We start from the raw sequence: 20,721 nt of genomic DNA on the forward strand, positions 1-20,721 counted from the left end.
ACCCAGTGTGCAGGAGTGATCACCTGTTACTGGAAATGTTTATTTGAAGTTATTGATACTCAAAGTGGTCACACCAGTTACTGAAAGCAAAGCTTAACAAACTTTCTCTGAACAAAGATTTTCAATGTTGGATAATTTTGCTCAATAAATACATGTAAAACTATAATGTTTTTGTCATTTGTCGTCATTTCAGGTGAAATTGATAGAAATACAGAAAAAATGTAAAGGGTTCACAAACTTTCTAGCTACACTGTATTTTGTGTGTGATGAGGACACATAAAATTATATTTTCTCCAGCTTGCACAGTGAATGATTACACAGTATGCTGGAAAAAGTACTGAAAACTACTACTGAACACCCCTAATTTGGGGGGTGGAGGAGTGGGGGGTGGAATCACAGGGTTAATGTTTTCTATTGTTGTGGATAAAAAATGTCATAAAATAAACATAAGGGAGACCTAGCATCCAGCAAAGGGGAGAAGAAGAAAAGACGGGCACCAAGACACACAGAAGCAGTGTGAGGTGGATATTGACTGATATTGAATATTGAATTGGATTCACCCTTTAAAGATCTTAGATCTTTAAGAGTAATACACTATGGTTTATTAGTCAAAAAGTCAAAAAGAAGTATACGAGCTGAGGAGTGCTAACACACACACACTCTCGTACAGTCAAGGGCGGGCAAGTAGACATAACACACACACACACACACTCTTTCTCTCACACACATACTACTATAACTATAAGAATAATAAAAAGGAATATTAAGATATTATAAGGGAAATATCTTATAATAATAATATATATACTCTTTATAAAAAACAGAATAATAGGATATGTGGGACAGTAGAAGGGTAATATAATGATATTATGAAGTAGGAAGTACAGTAAACCGTGTTTTCAAGCAGTATAACTATATATAAAATAGAGATATAGAGCTAATATGAAAATAAATTATAAACTAGAAATGCAGGCTCGCAAGGAAGGCCTTAATTTTAAGAAAGAACCATGAGGAGCCATTTATAAGGGTGGCTGAGTCAGGCTGCGCCCCCCCCCCGCGAGATAACAGTAAGACCAAGGTCACTCTAGTTTGTTTTGTCTCTCCACTTTTGATTTTACGGGTAATTCAAATCCCTTGGTTTCGATTCTCTGGGTTACTGAAATCCTCTGGTTTTGATTCTCTGGGTTACTGAAATCCCTTAGTTTTCAGTCTCTGGGTTATTGAAATCCCGTGGTTTTGACTTTCTGCGTTATTAGAAATCCCTTGGTTCTGATTTTATGTGTAATTTGAAACCCCTGGTTTTGATTCTATGTGTAAGTGGAATAGCCCTTTTCTGGAACATAAGAGTAAGGTAGATGAGCTCTTTTTTAACCCTATTGGTAGTGAGATCATAGTCTTCTTGAAACATATGGGTTATTTACTGTGTAAGTACAGTATAAATACTGGAGCTTAAGCTCAGGGTATCAGATCACTTCTGAGAATTCTCATCGGTGTGGATCTCGTGTGGTGGAACGGAACCAATAAAGCTGGACCCTTGCTTCTTCTCACTCACGGCTGGTGTCTTTTTTCTATCTCCAACTGGGCTCAGAGGTAGATGTGAGTATTGGCTTCTATGTTGAATTTTAAGTGTTTTTGGGTAATTGGCTAAATTTGAGCCAGCATTATCTGAAGATATATTTCCCTCATTGCATCAAAGATCCATAATTGTCAGTTAGTCAACCATCACCCTAAACAATATGATAAATGATTGCAACCTATTTTTTTGTGTGCATTTTTCCAAAGTAAGCCATTAAAGAAGTATACTAAGTACAAGACAAGACGCAATTTTTAAAAAAACAAAACAAAACAAAAAAAAACATTTACACTGTCTGAAATCATTATTAATAGATGGAAATGCTCAAGATAACAGTGATGACTGCAGTCCATGTCATTCAAATTTCTGCCTTGAGAAGGGTTTCTGATGGTTCCAAAACACGTAGTTTAAAGTCCAACTACACTGCATTGTGAGAGTGAATTTATTATTTTTAATTTGTTAATTTATATTTGATCACTTCTGTCCTCCATACATTGGTCCTCATCCTTCAACAGACGATGTGTAAACTCTAGAGACTATTACGAGAAAAAACCCATTGAGATCAGCGGATTCTGAAATACTCCTCCAACCAGCCTATCTGGCATATACAAACATGCCACATTCAAAGTCACTGAGAACATAGTCCTACCCCTGAAATTATTTATCTTATCTTACAGAAAAAGGCAGTTATGTACAACTCCAGCTAGTGATCTGTTCCAAAAGCTTTTTTTTTCCCAGAATGAATGAATTAGACAACTTAAACCAGGACAGGAGCTCAGTTAAGCACATTTACATTTCACAGACAAAACAGCATGCTGAAATGAACGTGTTTTGTTTACATTACACTAACAAAACAAGAGTGCAGTCAGTCATTAAGAAGCCTAAAGTTGCACTTTAATGTTGGCTTGTTCCATGAGATATAATGAAAGTACAAGAATGTTTCCATCATTTGGAGTCAATGATTTGTCTAATAATATGCGGCAAAATTTCTGCAGACGCATTTCAACAGTAAATTTTTTACACATTCCAATGTGTGGATACAAAAAAAACACCTATGCATACAACCCATGCCCGAGCCATTGAATTACTTTATCATTAGGTTTTAACCTTTTTTTTTTTTTTTTTTTTACAAATAAAAGACCAAACAGGCATGCACCAAACAAACAAACAAACAAACAAACAAAAAAATATATAAAAACTTTACAGCTCACAATATATAACATTACCTAATGTATACAATTTCAGATTTGGAATAAAAACAACAACAACAACAACAGCCACCAAACAAATATAGTCAGTATGTACAATAAATTGTGTGTTCTCAGGGTACAATGGCAAGAGATTTAACCAATGCTTGGATGGCACTAAGAGGATCTGCAATATTCTTCATCTTCTTTCTTTCAAGAACCCAGTCTGGTACAAATCTAATAAAGATTAAAAATGAATGCAATTAATTAATTAAATGGTTAAAAACAAATGACAATAAGACATATGAAGAACAAGAGTAATATAGAAATGGAAATACCAGAAATGCAACAATATTTCAGTTATGATTAATGAAAAACTGTTTACACAACTGCAATGCTCCTGTAGATTTTCAGGCAGAATGACACTTCAAATGGCAATAACATGCACCTCAGAACAAAAGCAAATAGTGCAAACTAACTAATATATACAGTATATCACAAAAGTGAGTATACCCCTCACATTTTTGTAAATATTTGATTATATCTTTTCATGTGACAACACTGAAGAAATGACATTTTGCCACAATGTGAAGTAGTGAGTGTACAGCTTGTGTAACAGTGTAAATTTGCTGTCCCCTCAAAATAACTCAACACACAGCCATGAATGTCTAAACCGCTGGCAACAAAAGTGAGTACACCCCTAAATGAAAATGTCCAAATTGGGCCCAAAGTGTCAATATTTTGTGTGGCCACCATTATTTATTAGGCTTCCTTCTGGGATGACAGCCATGTAGACCAATTTGATGCAGTGTGCGGCATATGGTCTGAGCACTGACAGGCTGACCCCCCACCCCTTCAACCTCTGCAGTAATGCTGGCAGCACTCATGCGTCTATTTCCAAAATACAATCTCTGGATATGACGCTGAGCACGTGCACTCAGCTTCTTTGGTCGACCATGGCGAGGCCTGTTCTGAGTGGAACCTGTCCTGTTAAACCACTGTATGGTCTTGGCCACCGTGCTGCAGCTCAGTGTCAGGGTCTTGTCAATCTTCTTATAGCCTAGGCCATCTTTATGTAGAGCAACAATTCTTTTTTTCAGATCCTCAGAGAGTTCTTTGCCATGAGGTGCCATGTTGAACTTCCAGTGACCAGTATGAGGGAGTGTGAGAGCGATGACACCAAATTTAACACACCTGCTGCCTATTCACACCTGAGACCTCGTAACACTAACAAGTCACATGACACCGGGGAGGGAAAATAGCAAATTTACACTGTTATACAAGCTGTACACTCACTACTTTACATTGTAGCAAAGTGTAATTTCTTCAGTGTTGTCACATTAAAAGATATAATCAAATATTTACAAAAAAGTGAGTGGTGTACTCACTTTTGTGAGATACTGTACATACAGATATCCACACACATACAAAGGTTGTGTAAAATGTAAACGAATGTAAATAAAATGAACGCAATGATTTGCAAATCTCATAAACCCATATGTTACTCACAATGGAACATAGAAAATATATCAAATGTTTAAACTGAGTAAATGTACCATTTTAAGAAAGAAACTAAGGCAATTTTGAATTTGATGGCTGCAACATGTCTCAAAAAAGTTGGGACGGGGCAACAAAAGGCTAGAAAAGTAAGTCTTTCTAAAACGAAACAGCTGGAGGTTAATTGACAACAGATCAGTAATATGATTGCCTCTCCAAGATACTCTTTTTATACCCAGAGTCTTTCAGAAGTAAAGATGGGCAGAGGTTCACCAATCTATCACCCATACAAAAAGCCTTAACAGTGACATACCTCAGTACTGGCTTAGACTTCTGAGGAGTGGCTTGAGGAAAGAAGCTTCCATTTAGTGAGACATTCATCCTTTGTTTGACTTTGGTTCTCTGGGCATCCATTTTGCATTTTTGAAGCATTAACTTATAGATCCTGCAAATGCGATGTAAGGCCCTGGGGAGCTTTTTCACCACCTAGTTGAAATTAAACAACAAGAAAACAAATACATTGACATACCATCATTAAAAGTGTAAATTAAAAGTATGACTGATTTCATGGCGACACTTACCAATGCCCGTTCTTCATCCTGTACCAAAATTACCAAAAGGAAGCATGCTTTGGTGAAGATGCTGCCCCCTTTGTCTGCAATATTAACACCGGCTTTCTCTCTGTACATTTGAAGCAGAGCCAAGAGTGTTTCCACAGAGTCCTCCGCATCATAAACAGCATCTATGGTTTTGGTGTACTACAGCAAAATGCATGGCAAAGAGATAACTAATAAAATGATAAATAACCTTACCTGACCATTTACAGTGCAATAAATTGCATGATTATGAACTTTGACAAAAATAAAGAAATAGATCTTCTGGAACTCAATTAATGAATCTTGTATTGTAGCACTACTTGTATTGTTCTCTGCTTGATATCGCTTTGCTTGTATTTTCTCATTTGTAAGTCGCTTTGGATAAAAGCGTCTGCTAAATGAATAAATGTAAATATAAATGTAAATAGATCTAAGGCACAGAGCAATAAATAACCATTAGCAATTTATCTCCACATTAATTAATTTTAATTTAAACAGGAATGCAATATAGTGACTTTATATGTGTATTATACAGTATCTCACAAAAGTGAGTACACCCCTCACATTTTTGTAAATATTTGATTATATCTTTTCATGTGACAACACTGAAGAAATGACACTTTGCTACAATGTAAAGTAGCGAGTGTACAGCTTGTGTAACAGTGTAAATTTGCTGTCCCCTCAAAATAACTCAGTACACAGCCATTAATGTCTAAACCACTGGCAACAAAAGTGAGTACACCCCTAAGTGAAAATGTCCAAATTGGGCCCAATTAGCCATTTTCCCTCATGTGTCATGTGACTTGTTAGTGTTACAAGGTCTCAGGTGTGAATGGGGAGCAGGTGTGTTAAATTTGGTGTCATCGCTCTCACACTCCCTCATACTGGTCACTGGAAGTTCAACATGGCACCTCATGGCAAAGAACTCTCTGAGGATCTGAAAAAAAGAATTGCTGCTCTACATAAAGATGGCCTAGGCTATAAGAAGATTGCCAAGACCCTGACACTGAGCTGCAGCAAAGGCCAAGACCATACAGTGGTTTAACAGGACAGGTTCCACTCAGAACAGGCCTCGCCATGGTCGACCAAAGAAGTTGAGTGCATGTGCTCAGCGTCATATCCAGAGGTTGTCTTTGGGAAATAGACGTATGAGTGCTGCCAGCATTGCTGCAGAGGTTGAAGGGGTGGGGGTCAGCCTGTCAGTGCTCAGACCATACGCCACACACTGCATCAAATTGGTCTACATGGCTGTCGTCCCAGAAGGAAGCCTCTTCTAAAGATGATGCACAAGAAAGCCCGCAAACAGTTTGCTGAAGACAAGCAGACTAAGGACATGGATTACTGCAGTCCTGTGGTCTGATGAGACCAAGATAAACTTATTTGGTTCAGATGGTGTCAAGCGTGTGCGGCGGCAACCAGGTGAGGAGTACAAAGACAGGTGTGTCTTGCCTATAGTCAAGCATGGTGGTGGCAGTGTCATGGTCTGGGGCTGCATGAGTGCTGCCGGCACTGGGGAGCTACAGTTCACTGAGGGAACCATGAATGCCAACATGTACTGTGACATACTGAAGCAGAGCATGATCAGTATGCAGTATTCCAGCATGATAACGACCCCAAACACACCTCCAAGACGACCACTGCCTTGCTAAAGAAGCTAAGGGTGAAGGTGATGGACTGGCCGAGCATGTCTCCAGACCTAAACCCTATTGAGCATCTGTGAGGCATCCTCAAACGGAAGGTGGAGGAGCACAAGGTCTCTAACATCCACCAGCTCGGTGATGTCATCATGGAGGAGTGGAAAAGAACTCCAGTGGCAACCTGTGAAGTTCTGGTGAACTCCATGCCCAAGAGGGTTAAGGCAGTGCTGGAAAATAATGGTGGCCACACAAAATATTGACACTTTGGGCCCAATTTGGACATTTTCACTTAGGGGTGTACTCACTTTTGTTGCCAGCGGTTTAGACATTAAAGGCTGTGTGTTGAGTTATTTTGAGGGGACAGCAAATTTACAGTGTTACACAAGCTGTACACTCACTACTTTACATTGTAGCAAAGTGTCATTTCTTCAGTGCTGTCACATGAAAAGATATAATCAAATATTTACACAAATGTGAGGGGTGTACTCACTTTTGTGAGGTACTGTATGTATGTAACATACGTTGTAAATTGTACACTGTAATTCTGTCATACAATTGAATATGCCATACAGCTCTTTCCCAAGTAATCAGACAGATAAATTATTTTGCCATAAAGATGTGATCACATACTTTTGATAGATTGATACGAACTTCAATTGATAACGTGATGATCTCCATTGAAGGCACGCTTCGGTTGCAGCTCCTTATCAAGGTGAAGATGGTGTGTGTTGCTCCACTGTTCACAAGATGTTCACAGCTCTCTGGCACAAGTCTGGTTGCAGTTTCTTCAAATAAAATCAAAATCTTAGCTGAGACCCTTACTTTGAACAAACATACAACAAATCTTGTACAGTGAAAATCTTACCCAAATGCTTTAAGGCAGTTAGAATATAGGCATAATTTGATATCCAAGAAGGTAACTCAAAGCAGTTGTAGTCTTGTGACACAGATTGTCTTCTTCCTTGGCCTCTATGTTGACTTTCTGTAAGCGATGCCTGATGGAAATGACGTTGGGTGTGTCATGAGTCTTCCTTGATTGATGACTTCTCCAAAGTGCCTTGCGATATGGTTGGGATATTATTAGGTCACAGATTTATAGAGCATAGACAATTTCATCTATAAATATAAAGGAACTATATTAGCCTTTATTCACAGACCACGGTTTCCTTACATGCATGTTGGCCCATTATGTGGGTGAGATTATAACTAAATTTTTCCATGCCTAACGGACAATGCCGCACAGCTCAACTTGAGAAAAATATTCCCAAAATGCTACTTAAATGGTGGAATTGCTACAAATCCAGAGAACTTAATATTTGGCCCAGCTTCTGGATAGATGGGCTCACATTTGTCTTAAGAATATTCTGTATAAATTTCATCACTGTCTCAATGACTGCAAGCTTGTCAGGTCCTCTGGCTACAAAACAAGCCGCTCCACCACCATGCTTGACAGCTGGTATGAGGGGTTTGTGTGGTGATACACTGTGTTTAGTTTTCACCAAACATGGCACTGTGCATGATGAACATCTCCACCTTGGTCTCTTCAGTCCAAAGGATATTGTTCTAGAACTATTGTGGTTTGGTCAGATACAATTTTGCAAATCCTAAGTCATGTTGTTATATTCTTTTTGGAGAGAAGGAGTCTTTGTCTGGTTGTACAGTCATGAACATTAACATTTAATGTGCTTACAGAGGCCTGTAGGTCACATGATGTGGCTCTTGTGTTTTTCTTGATGTCTCCAAGGATTAAATGGTCTGAACTTGGACTGACTGAGACACCCAGTCTTGGGAAGATTGGCAACTGTCTTGAAGGCTCTCCAAATGTAAACAATCTTTCGCTGCAGAATGGTAAATTGCAAATTGTTTGGATATGGCCTTATAACCCTTCACAGATTAACTTGCAGCAAAAGTTGCTTCTCTGAGGTCATGGCTGATGGCTTTTTTAATTGGTATGATGGACAACCCCCATTCTGAAAAAGTTGTGATAGCAAGGAAAATGCTAATAAAAACAAAGAGGAGTGATTTGTAAATGTACTTTGACTTGTATTTAAACAAAAAAAACAATATAAAGACATGGTATTTGATGTTCCCTTTCAAAGGAAACTTTGACGTTGCGTTTAGCATAACACTATGGGAGCGCCTCTCGTGCGCGAGGCTGAAGGTGGAGGAGGAGGCTCTTGCGCGCCACCTCTCTCCATCGATGGAAGGTAATTGGGGGGGGGCTTTGCAATCCAAGCCATGTAAGGCCAACGTGGCATTGGTGGGCAAGGCCTATGCAGTATTGGGTCTTGCTTGTGGGTCACTGCAGACAATGGCAGTGTTGCAGGCCTACCAAGCAGACCTGCCTAGTGAGCTCGACATACGGCAGCATTCAGCCAGTTCCTTCCCTGTTGTGTTGAGTTCACCAGCGCTAGTGGGAGGGAAGCACAGAAGGTGAGTACGGCATCCCGCCAACCCCTTCAGACAGCCAGGGGAACCGGGCGGCCACAATCGCAGCCTGCTACTAGGCCTGATCTGAGAATGGTTATAAAGGCCAAGCAGACAAAAGAGGAGTGGTCCTGTAGTACCATGGAAGTACGAATCAGGGGACATGAGGTTGTTAGGGCAGTTAGCCCCCAGTGCTACTATAGGGCCTCCCCTAGCCAAGGCTGTCCCAAGTTTTCAGTGTTCTCTGGTGAGCGAGCTGTCACAGGGAATGAAAATCTGATGCTTTCCCTCCAATAGAATGTGGAAAAGTAAACATCACTAAAAGACCATCTGGCAGTATGGAAACTACTGCCAAATGTGTCTCCATGGGCTCTGTCTACCGTAGAAAAGGGGTACCAGGTCCAGTTCAGAGCTCAACCCGGTTCAGAGGTGTGCTCACCACAGTTATCAGCACAGACTAGAGTCTGACGTTAGCACAGGTTGTAAGATCCCTCTTGGACAAAGGGGCCATAGAACATGTACCGCATTCCCTGAGGGAGGGTAGCTCCCACCTCATTGGTCTGCCAAAGCCATACCCCAAACAGGTCTAATAGGATGGTTAATCACTTATCCTACCACATTATGGACCTGATGGTATCTATAGATCCCACATTGTTTTCGGAGCACCACCTGGAAAAGCAGCAGTTCAGCAACTATAATCTGCTGTAAGATACATCAACATGTCTCATTGAGATCAGGCCAGAGCATATTACTACTTCGCCTTTGCTAATTTACACGCCTCTACAATGTTGCTGTTAGTAAACTCTGACTGACAAAGGCAGTTACTGACATTAGCTCATACGTGAAACACTACCGTTGAAAACCTATGCTTGCCTAAGGCCCTAATAGTACCTGCTATGTTCGGTGCTCTGGCTCCCGTAATGCACCTAACTAAAGCTGCTCGTTCCCCTAAAAGCCTAGTGCAATTTTAGTGAAACTGCTTTGTGACAATGTTCTTAAAATTGCTTTAAAAATAAAGTATATTTGAATTGAATTGAACAGCAGAAACTGAACATCAGAAAATGAGTGACAAGTGCAGAAGTAAACCATCAGGATGGATCAGGCAGATCACTAGGGCAACAGGAGCCACAGCAGTAGACTAATATGCAGGGCCCGGTTTTTATAGGAGAATAAGGAAAATTTTTGTAAATATTGTTTTTGTAGAGATTAATGTTGGTGTTGTCAATGATGATTAATGAATGAGTCACTGATGTACTGGTAAAAGAGAGAATAAAATGTAGCCATAGATTTTATTCATCCAACATAGCAAAGAGTATTCCTCTTCAAAATCAGCACAAATTTTCCAAATGTCTGTAACCTACCTCTGCTTATTTCTTGCTAAATAAACAACTCTTTTCGGAAATCACATGGGGCCACTTACTGGATTTTGCTGATCCTCTGGCTGTGGGTCAATCAAAAGGATATTGACCTTTTGTGTACATAGTTTTTGTGGCAGCTGTCCACAAAAAGCAAAAATAAATAAGTGCTCATATTTAAAAATTATTTTAAAATTACAATGTGAGCTCCAAAAATATCTTGACAAAGTATATAATAAGAATTTATATATTTTGTCAGAAAAATAAATAATTCATTTAAATGTTAGGTGTTCTGGTACACAGCAGTGAAACTATCCCACTTTGTTGCAGCGCTCCAGAAAAAAAGTACATTGAATAATAAATGAACATATACATATATATATATAATATTTGCTATATTTTTATGTATTTACAATAAGAAACTATTTTTCTTAGCTACAATATTTCTCTAGTATACTATTATCTTTCACAGAATGTGGATTGATCATTTTTGGCTGCAAATTGAAAGACCATCCCTTGTTGTCTTCATATATTGGCTTTCTTATTACATTTAGATAACAGCAGCTAATTTACAATATTTGTATAATAAGGGCATCTTTGGACATATTAAACATTTTGTGACCGAAAACATTTTTTTTATTTCACCTTTATTTTGCAACTTGCCCTTTATTCTCAACATATCTGCCTTGCACACAAGGACCTGAAATGTTCAATATCACTTCTTAAAGAGACATATTTTATAATCATACACTTAAGCTGAGAATAACAAATACTTATTAAAATCAAATGATTCCACATTTTTTCTTTTATGGAACACTACTCCAAATGTGTAGAAAGAGCAGTGTCAGCTCTGATAAATGATTAACAGATGACTATTACTGATCCATTGTCAAAAAGGAGAACATAGTAATCCCTATTCTGCAAATGTGTTAGGGATGGGGTCTAATATGCAAGTGGCTGTCAAAATCTTCTTTTTTGCTTTTGGGATATCTTCCTTTATGCTCGCTGAAAATCAAGGTAAGGTGAATATAAATTTGAAAAATGTATTATGTATTTACTTTTGTCATAACAGTTATTGACATTAAAATTCATTTTAAAGAAAACATCTGAAGACAAAATAAGACCCTAAAATGGTGTCAGAGTGTTGCAGTGAAACTGAGCAGAAATTGGAAAGCCATAGTAATGTTACATAGCAAAATAGCTAAACTTGCTATGAACAATTATTACACATGACAGGTTTATATAAATAGGTGCATTCAATACATTTCTGTTTCTATAACTGATATTTACAGGGACTTAATGATTTTTACGCAGTCCAAATTTCATGGCAGATACTCCACATAGTCTATTCTTAAAAATATACATGAATTAAATTTAACAAGGAGCAAAACATATGATCATTAATAAGGTGAAGCTTTCTGTAGCAAGACTGGATTTACTTTGTTTATTAGCTGCTTAATCATTCTAGGTCAAAATCTTCCTCAAGCAACAAATGATTTGCAAATCTCACAATATTGTGCAACAAAAATTGTGAATTTGCTTCTTGCACAAATCAAATGCCTGCCACCTGAAATACCACATGGATTTACTAACGCTGATAAGGAGTACAAAGAAAACAATATACTACAATATAGTTGTGAACAAGGGTACAATCCCAGACCTGGAAATCCTAGGTGCACAAAATACGGCTGGAGTATAAAACCAGAATGTGAAAGTGGTACCCCAGTGTTTGATTTCTTGATGGTGTTAAATGAATATATGCAAATACCTTATACAGTATACCCTAAAAAAATTAATGGCTGTTTTGGAGATCTCTAAAATTCTCTCTGTTTGATCTCATTTTGGCAGCAACAGTAATTACTTGTCTACTTGGATCACCCACAACTGGTGTTGTCAGCACAAAGCCAATAGGGAAAAATATATTTCTGGCTGGAGAATATGTGGAGATTATATGCTCAAAAAAATACTGGATTTTTGGAACAAAGCAAGTGTCACGAAATATTAAATGCCAAGAGGATGGGAAATGGGAATTCAGGCCAGTGTGTGAGGGTAAAGATACAAAGAAATGAAGACTGCTAAAATATTGTTGACACCATAGTTATAGGATACAGTAATGAAAACAAATATTTTTTGCAGAAATCACCTGTGAATATCCCAGAGGTGAACATCTGTTAAATAATCCGTCCTACTACAAGCACATTTATAAATTAGGGGAGAACACATGGTACAGATGTGAATATGGTTATCAACGTACAGCTGCAAGTATTACATGTACAGAGAACGGCTGGGAGCCAGAACCACGATGTATTGGTATGTATACATTTACAAAAAAAGTTTATTAACTTGTTTATAATGGGTGGGTAAGTATAAAATAATTTTTTTTTTTTTTTGGCCTGTATTTCAGAAATTACTTGTCAAAAACCAGAGATTGCACATGGAGAAGTGATGGGGATACAAAAGAATACTTATAATAGAAATGTAAAAATAGAGCTCAAGTGTAATCAAGGATATGAACCTAAAAGATTTCTCGTCACCTGTAACCAAAATGGGGAATGGGACAACATGCAGCAATGCACATGTAAGTATCAATTTATTATTATACAACAGTTAGTTTCTGTCCACTCATTTGATGGTTGAGCGGCATTCAAACAGTGCTTATATTTACTACAAATGCACTGGGATGTTTCACTGTTTCTAGCACTATGCTTGTCTGTGTTCACAACATAAAATTCCACTTCCTAGTTTGGAACAGTTACTACAGTAATTTTAGTGACATCATCAGCAGACATGTCAAACCATATTTTTCATGAATATAACTTTTGACTTAAAATATGAAAGCTTGTCAGACAAAGATGAAAAGGATGAAGGATGCCAATTTTATCAGAAGCACCTTAAGCAGGAACGTACAAATCAACGTGAACTAGTTAGCCAACTAGCCGATGTGCTACAAAGTGAGTGTGGCTTCTTTGGGATCTATTTCCGCTAGCGGAACAACAGAACATTTGGTCATATTGTGATCGAAATGTCACTTACGCTGTATTAATTTCTTGTTTTTAGAACTGTTGTATAAAAGCAATATCGCAATATCACACTTGCACTCATGCGGTTATACTGAATTTCAGCGCGTGCCTATGGCTGTGTCGATGTGCGTATTGCTTAAATAATTTGCAATTAGACCCTCATTCCAGAAAATATCTGAAGACAAAATAAGAGCCTAAATGCTGTCAGAGTGCTGCAGTGAAACTGAGCAGAAATTGGAAAGCCATAGCAATTTTACATAGCAAAATAGCTAAACTTGCTATGAACAATTATTACACATGACAGGTTTATGTAAATGGGCACGTTCAATACATTTCTGTTTCTATAACTGATATTTACAGGGACTTCATGATTTTTACACAGTCCAAATTTCATGGCAGATACTCCACATAGTCTATTCTTAATAATATTTAAAATAAATTTAACAAGGAACAAAACATATGATCATTAATAAGGTGAAGCTTTCTGTAACAAGAATGGATTTACTTTGTTTATTAGCTGCTTAGTCTTTCTAGGTCAAAATCTTCCTCAAGCAACTTACACCCCCCAACACACACAGACACTCGAGTCAAGAGCATCTGAGATTGGGGAAAGAGGGCAGGGCTGGTCAGTGATTCTATACAAAATGATTCTGACATTACAGTATGACGTTCCAACCAGCAAAAATCTGTAACAATTATGACATTCACAAAAAACATTAGAAAAAGTTGTGCAACTGCACAGGAATTGGCCTCTAAAGTCTCATTAACTAAGATGATTTTTTCTTCCCCTCAGTGGTGAAATGCCCTATTATTAGCAATTTAGGCGATGTGATTGCAAAAGGCAACACTGAAGAAGCAAGCTATGGTGATGTTATCCACTTTGAGTGTGCATCTCATGACAAGATGTTAGAGGGAGCAGAAGAAATACACTGCAAAGATGATGGACAATGGAGTGACAAAAAACCGAAGTGTATAGGTAATGTACAAATCAATGTCAGCTATTTAGTCAACTAGAATATAATAGAGGGTGAATTGAATTTTCAAATAACTCTTTTTGTTTATTCTTTTTTGCATTTACCATACTGTCCCAATTTTTTAGGAACTGGCATTGATAAATCTGCTGTGAACAATTATTACAAATTATAGGTTTATATAAATGGGCTCATTTAAAACATTACTTTTTCTATAACTGCTTACTATACTCCACATAGTCTATTCTTAATAATATATATATAAAATTTAACAAAGAGTAAAACTTTCTGTACAAAGACTGGATTTAATGTTTATGGAAGGAGCTTTATACAGAATACAGGTGCACGGTGGTTTATTAATAACATGACAAGCTGCATCTTTGACATATTATAGAGAAAAATAGATAGGATGGTGAGGGAATGACTCCCCCCCCCCCTCCACCTGGGCACCCCCTGGCTGCCGCCACTTTGAAAGCCACTGGTTTAAACTACATATCCATAAAGTATGTTGTGTAAAAATCCCACATTCACTGCATTTTTCTCATCCTACCAGCCAAAAATATGCTGGTAGGTGGATTGGCCCTTGTTTTTTATCCTGTTTGTGTGTTTGTGTGTGTGTGTGTGTGTGTGTGTGTGTGTGTGTGTGTGTGTGTGTGATATGTGATATGCTACAGGACCTAATATTTGGTTAGAAATGAAGATCATGGAGCAAAGAAAATAGCACGCACCCAATATGACCAATATTTAGTAATAATATATTCCCTGTTTTCAGTTGAACATTTCCTTGGCTTGTCTTTTTTCTATCTCATGCAAGCAAGCAACCTTTATGTTGCAAGTGAAATCAGTCAGTTTGTTTCTTGTAACCATAAAAAAACAAACAAACAAAAACAATCAGTCTTTCACACAGTGCTGTTTGGTGATAGTTAACAAAAGAAGCAGATCTGCTGCTGTCCTGTAGCAGTTTCAGTGGTGTACTGAATTCTACAATAATTTTGGGCTACATTATAACTGTTGTTGGTTGAGTAAACAATGCATTGATTGTAAAAATCCATGAATAGGCCAACTAATTGTTGCAGCATTAAATACCCATTAAACTCTTAAACTGATTTACAGAATACATTTTCACTATACACTGCACAGGTTATCACATTAAAAAAAATCCACCTGATATTCACTCTATATTTAAAGACTTACAAATGTGTGAAGACAAATAAATGTGTGAATTTAACAAATAAATAAAGTGCTATCATGCAAATAATCATCATTGAAGCAGTAAACGGGATACACAAATAAATAACAATTACAATCGTTTACATGGGGGAACAAGGAGGGAGAGAAATAGATCAAATGTTACACATTGTAGTTATAGTTGTGCTTATGAAGATGATGATGATGATGATGATTATTATTATTATTATTATTACAGAAAAAACAACTTGTGCAGGAGCCTCTGTGGAAAATGTGTTCACACATAAATTGCCTGGAGGATTTTCTTACTCATGTCACGCAAACTATAAAGCATTTGATGAGAAATGGTGGGGAGTGGTAATCTGCACTGAAGGCCCACAGAGTTATGCACCACTGTGTATACGTAAGTGGTTTTATTTTTCAGAGGACACAGTATAGTGTTAATGTGAGACGAAATGCTGTTTACCTGTATCATGTTTTTTGTCTCTTCTTTACAGCTAATGATCAGTGTGGACAAATACCCAATGTTCATGCAAAGAAAATTCAAGTAAAGAAAGGCTATAAGAATGAGGAAACAGTAGAGTTTGAATGTGAATCAAAACCATGTTGTTTTAAATGTATCAGTGGAACGTGGCAAGACTGTCAATGTAAGACATTTTTGTTGAGGACCACCAATTTAGTTGACTGGAAGTCTTATTTCTACTGTGGCAAAATCTACTAGAATATTTTAACAGTCAGTAGAGAATTCCAGATATAATCTCTTATTAATCCCAGTTTGATTAAGATTAGTCAGGAAATTGTATAAACAAGAATTATACTCATGCTATACTTTCAATTCATTGTAAAATAGTGAAAGAAAAAAACTTTACTTTAATAACAACTCACATACTGATTCTTTTCATGTTGAATAGGTATTCCTCCCAGTGTTGAAAATGCAGTTATTACTTCACACAGTCAGCATCAAGTGGAATACACATGTCGAAATAATTACACAATAACTGGGAAACGGTTAATATCCTGCAACAGCTCACAGTGGAAAGAACTACCAACATGCAAATGTAAGTAGATATGGACCTGGTATGTGCTATACATAACAATTGCTCTGATTTCCCTAAATAACAACATAATTAACAATACCTTTTTTTTCTCGTTTATATTTTATTATCCTCTTTTCATTCTTTAAATGTCTGTATAGTGTCACTTTCTGCCTGTCTGTACTGAGATTACTGTACATTACTGTAAAACATTTTTTTTGTAAAACATTTTTTTTAAAACAAATTTTTGAATTTTCTGTTTGAGGAAGAAACCCCTGCCACTGCTATATATATATATATATATATATATATATATATATATATATATATATATATAGATAGATAGATAGATAGATAGATAGATAGATAGAAACATTTTTTATTTTAAAACAACAACACAACTCACGCTTAAAATGTGTGGATTCGGTGGCAAACGTAGTGTTACCTGCAACCTCTGTATGGAAGCAAATCTATGCCAAACAACTATCAACAAAAGAAAAAATAAATGACTCATGTGAAGAGAGTCCGTGGATGTAGTCGTGACTCTCATGAAAGAACAGGTAACTTCACTAATGTTTCACCACACTGGCAGGCAGCCAATCAGAACTGATTTCCGGAAATAGTAGTTAGAACATTTGAGGTTGCAGTCAAGCCAGTTGGGCCCGCCCATTGCTGACAAAAAGAAAAAGTTAGCTCGAGCAGAGCATAGAGATTGTTTTCCCTTTGCCGCCTGTGAAAATCTATTTTCCTCTCACAGTTAATGATAATGAGTCTTTATTGATCACATATACATACTTTTCTTCGCATACTCCAGCATGTCGGGAAGCTGGGGGAAGAGCACAGGGTCAGCCATGATACGGCACCCCTGGGGCAAAGAGGGTTAAGGGCCTTGCTCAAGGGCCCTACAGTGGCAGCTTGGCAGTGCTGGGGCTTGAACCCCCCGACCTTCCAATCAGTAACCCAGAGCCTTAACCGCCAAGCCACCACTGTCCCTCTAATTGTAAGATTGTAATGTTATTGAAGCTCTCACACGCGGTATTGGAGCTCGCCTGCGTGTTATTGATGTTCGTGCACGTAAGCGCCAATGACATGCGTGCAAGCTACAATAACAGCCGTGCAAGCTTCAATAACATTTGCCACCATAACTTTTCATCTTCTCGCTTCAGCTCTTTAAATTTTGCGCACTAGTTAGTTATGGGATTAATTTTCCTTCAAAAGTATCACAGATTTAAAAATAAGTGTGAATCAAAAAAAATTTAAGCGCATTTACAATTATATTGCACAAAACTGAAACATGAATTCACAGTTTTCTGAATTGCACACAATATCATGTTTCCTTGGTTATATCACTTTGTTCCCTTTCAAAGGGAACTTCGACGTTGCATTTAGCATAACAGTATAGGAACGCCTTGCGCGCGTGACCGGTATCTGAAGCTTGTGTAAAATCATGCCTCTACTTATAGGCCTGCCATGATCAGGTGAGATGGCAATTAAGCGCATCACATGATATATATATATGGCACCTGTGAACCACGCCGCCAGGCTTATTATCTTCAGTGGGACTGCATGTCTGTTGTTTGTGTGACAAAAACGCTTAAATTCTGCACGATATTTTCTCAAAATGTCTTAACTTTTCTATCCTTTTTTTAGAAAAAAACAAAAGAAAGGTAAGTAACGAGCGAGAAAGAATTCAGGAAGTGTGTTACGGCTTGCTCCTGTTTCATCACTTTCTGGGGGAAGTGTTAGCGGTGTAGTATGCGATGGCAGCCTCGAGAGGCTGCGCATGGTAATGCCTACATTAAGCAGCTCCGCTCATGCCTCGCGCTCTTCTCGGAAGCCGAAGCGAGTGGGGTTTCAGAGCCTCGCGGATCTGGGCTGGCCGCTGCCGAGGCAGTTAGCCGTCTCAGGTTCGGGGGATCTCTTATAGATCCGGAAGAGGAGCCGGAGACGAGCACTGCTCTATCTCTTGCTCTGTCTTCCGAGTTCGGAGCTCGCGTTGCGACTCCTCCTTCCGCTATGGAAAGCCAAAAGGGGAAGAAAAAAAACACACACAAAAATAATAGTAAAGAATAATCAGTGTCATGCAGCGATGCCTACGTGCTATGAGAATTTGAGTGTCCCTAGTTTCTAGCCTTGGGTCACACTCTAGGGGTGTCTCCTTAGCGCAAGACGGTAATGAGAGACACCTCCATCACACAGTCTTAGACAGTTCTCCAGCTCACGGTCTCTGGTGCGGCCCTCATCTGGAGCAGGGTGGCTCCATCCACAAGTGGTGGAGTCCATACGGCGAAGTTTGGCCAAGCGGGATGGCATGTGTTCGCCTCCGAGGAGACAACACATGGCCCGCTGTGTTTCGCCCTCACTACTCCCGCACAATTAGGGCTGGACGCCATGGTGCACATGTGGCCGAGGTCACATCTGTATGCTGTTCCCCCCATCGCTCTGCTCCCACAAGTTCTAGTGAGAGTTCGCCAAGACAGTCTATGTCTGCTGCTAGTAGCACCTTATTGGCCAACTCGAATATGGTTCTGAGAGATAATATCCCTGCAAGATGGCACTCCTTGGGAGATTCCCATCCACAGGGATCCACTGTAGACCCAGTGATCTGCGCAATAGCTACAGTCCTGGAGTTCTTACAAGAACATTTCTCAGCGGGGTGGGCTCCTTCTACAATCAGGGTTTACGTGGCCGCCATTTCGGCCAGCCACGCCCCTGTTGATAGAGCCTCTGTGGGGCAACAATCTCTAACTTCGAGGTTTATGCGTGGTCTCAGGCAGCTGAGGCCCATCTGCAGGCTGCGCATACCTTCCTGGGAACTTCTGTGGTCCTGGAAGGTCTGTCAGGTGCCCCATTTGAGGCCTTAGAGTGGATCTACTGTCTCAAGCCGGCAGGCTGATTTATCACCCTCGGCCAGAACTACGGAACCTGTGGGTCTGGCCCCTGAGGGGCACCAGCTCATAGATTCTGGTCTCACAACTGAGATTGTAGAAACCATGTTAAACGCTAGAGCACCATCCACAAGGAAATTGTATGTGCTCAAGTGGCGGCTTTTTGTCTTGTGGTGTGAGGAACGTCAGCTAGACACAGTGAACTGCATGATAGCTACAGTCCTGGAGTTCTTTCAAGAACATTTCTCAGCAGGTTTGGCTCCTTCTACAATCAGGGTTTACGTGCCACGCCCCTGTTGAGGGAGCCTCTGTGGGGCAACATCCTCTAACTTCGAGGTTCATGCGTGGTGTCAGATGGCTGAGGCCCATCTGCAGGCTGCGCATACCTTCCTGGGACCTTGCTGTGGTCTTGGGAGGTCTGTCAGGGGCCCCATTTGATCCCTTAGAGTCAGCCTCTGAGAAGCTTCTGACTATAAAGGTAGCTCTCCTACTGGCCCTGACATCTCTCAAGCGAGTGGAAGATGTATACTTCCATTCATTACTTCAAACATTACTTCAATATTTTATACCAGAATATTCTTGAGACAATGTGAGGCAGCTGTCCAGCAGCTTAAGCAGAGCTGAAATTGAGTCATGCAACAGGACAACGATCCCAAGCACACCAGCAAATTGACATCTGAATGTAAAGAAGGTGATGGAATGGCCAAGTCAAAGAGATGCTGTGGCAGGATCTTAAGAGAGCTATGCATAAATGAATGCCCTCAAACATCAATTAACTGAAGCAATGCTGTAAAGAGAAGTGGGCAAAAATTTCCCCAAAAGATAGTGAGAGACTGACAAACTCCTACAGAATACATTTGCTACATGTGATTCTATTTGGTGTGCCATGCCTCAGTCAAAAGGAGTTTCCTGACAACCTCAGAAAAAGAGTTATCAGTGCTCACCAGGCTAAGAGTTTGGTCTCTACTAATCCACTGAGAGGCAGATGATACACAAATGGTAGAAATTCAGCACCACTGTTACTCTCCCAAGGAATGGATAGCCAGCAAAAACCAGTCCATGGGTGTGGCAAATAATATTATGGGAAGTGAAAACAGTGTGCAGATAGTAAGAAGGAAGCCACTACTCTCCAAATAATAATAATAATAATAATAATAAAAAAGAACACTGCTGCCCATTTGGAGTTTGCCCAAGACAGCGTGGATAAGCCAGGAGCATATTGGAAGAATGTTTTGTGGACAGATGAATCCAAAAGAGAACTTTTTGGTTTAAATGAAAAGCATTATGTCTGTCGAAAACCAAACCATGCATTCCAACATCAGAACCTCATCCCAGCTGTGAAGCATGG

General features: G+C 39.0%; 2 protein-coding genes across 4 annotated transcripts in view; one reads left to right on the top strand and one right to left on the bottom strand.

Annotated features, from left to right (window-relative positions):
* Window positions 1-393: 393 nt before the first annotated feature.
* On the bottom strand, window positions 394-7,494 carry LOC128613888 (abnormal spindle-like microcephaly-associated protein homolog; the record flags this gene model as incomplete). The annotated part of the gene is made up of 5 exons (XM_053635044.1): window positions 394-2,997; window positions 4,571-4,743; window positions 4,839-5,015; window positions 7,121-7,275; window positions 7,356-7,494. Coding segments are annotated over 5 exons (747 nt in total), but the record flags the coding sequence as incomplete, so codon positions are not given.
* A 3,675-nt stretch (window positions 7,495-11,169) lies between these two features.
* LOC128613632 (complement factor H) overlaps window positions 11,170-20,721 on the top strand; it is a 30,949-nt gene continuing 21,397 nt past the window's right edge. For 2 of the 3 annotated variants that reach the window (XM_053634563.1, XM_053634564.1), the window contains exons 1-8: window positions 11,170-11,289; window positions 12,121-12,321; window positions 12,409-12,582; window positions 12,677-12,850; window positions 14,086-14,268; window positions 15,690-15,854; window positions 15,949-16,098; window positions 16,363-16,509. In XM_053634563.1, coding sequence (XP_053490538.1) covers window positions 11,208-11,289; window positions 12,121-12,321; window positions 12,409-12,582; window positions 12,677-12,850; window positions 14,086-14,268; window positions 15,690-15,854; window positions 15,949-16,098; window positions 16,363-16,509 — 1,276 coding nt within the window. In that variant the 5' untranslated portion in view covers window positions 11,170-11,207. The remainder of the gene's footprint in view (window positions 11,290-12,120; window positions 12,322-12,408; window positions 12,583-12,676; window positions 12,851-14,085; window positions 14,269-15,689; window positions 15,855-15,948; window positions 16,099-16,362; window positions 16,510-20,721) is intronic. The other variant, XM_053634565.1, reaches the window with a different exon arrangement.

Source organism: Ictalurus furcatus, chromosome 10 (assembly GCF_023375685.1).
Source record: "Ictalurus furcatus strain D&B chromosome 10, Billie_1.0, whole genome shotgun sequence".
In the NCBI taxonomy this organism is placed as follows: domain Eukaryota; kingdom Metazoa; phylum Chordata; class Actinopteri; order Siluriformes; family Ictaluridae; genus Ictalurus; species Ictalurus furcatus.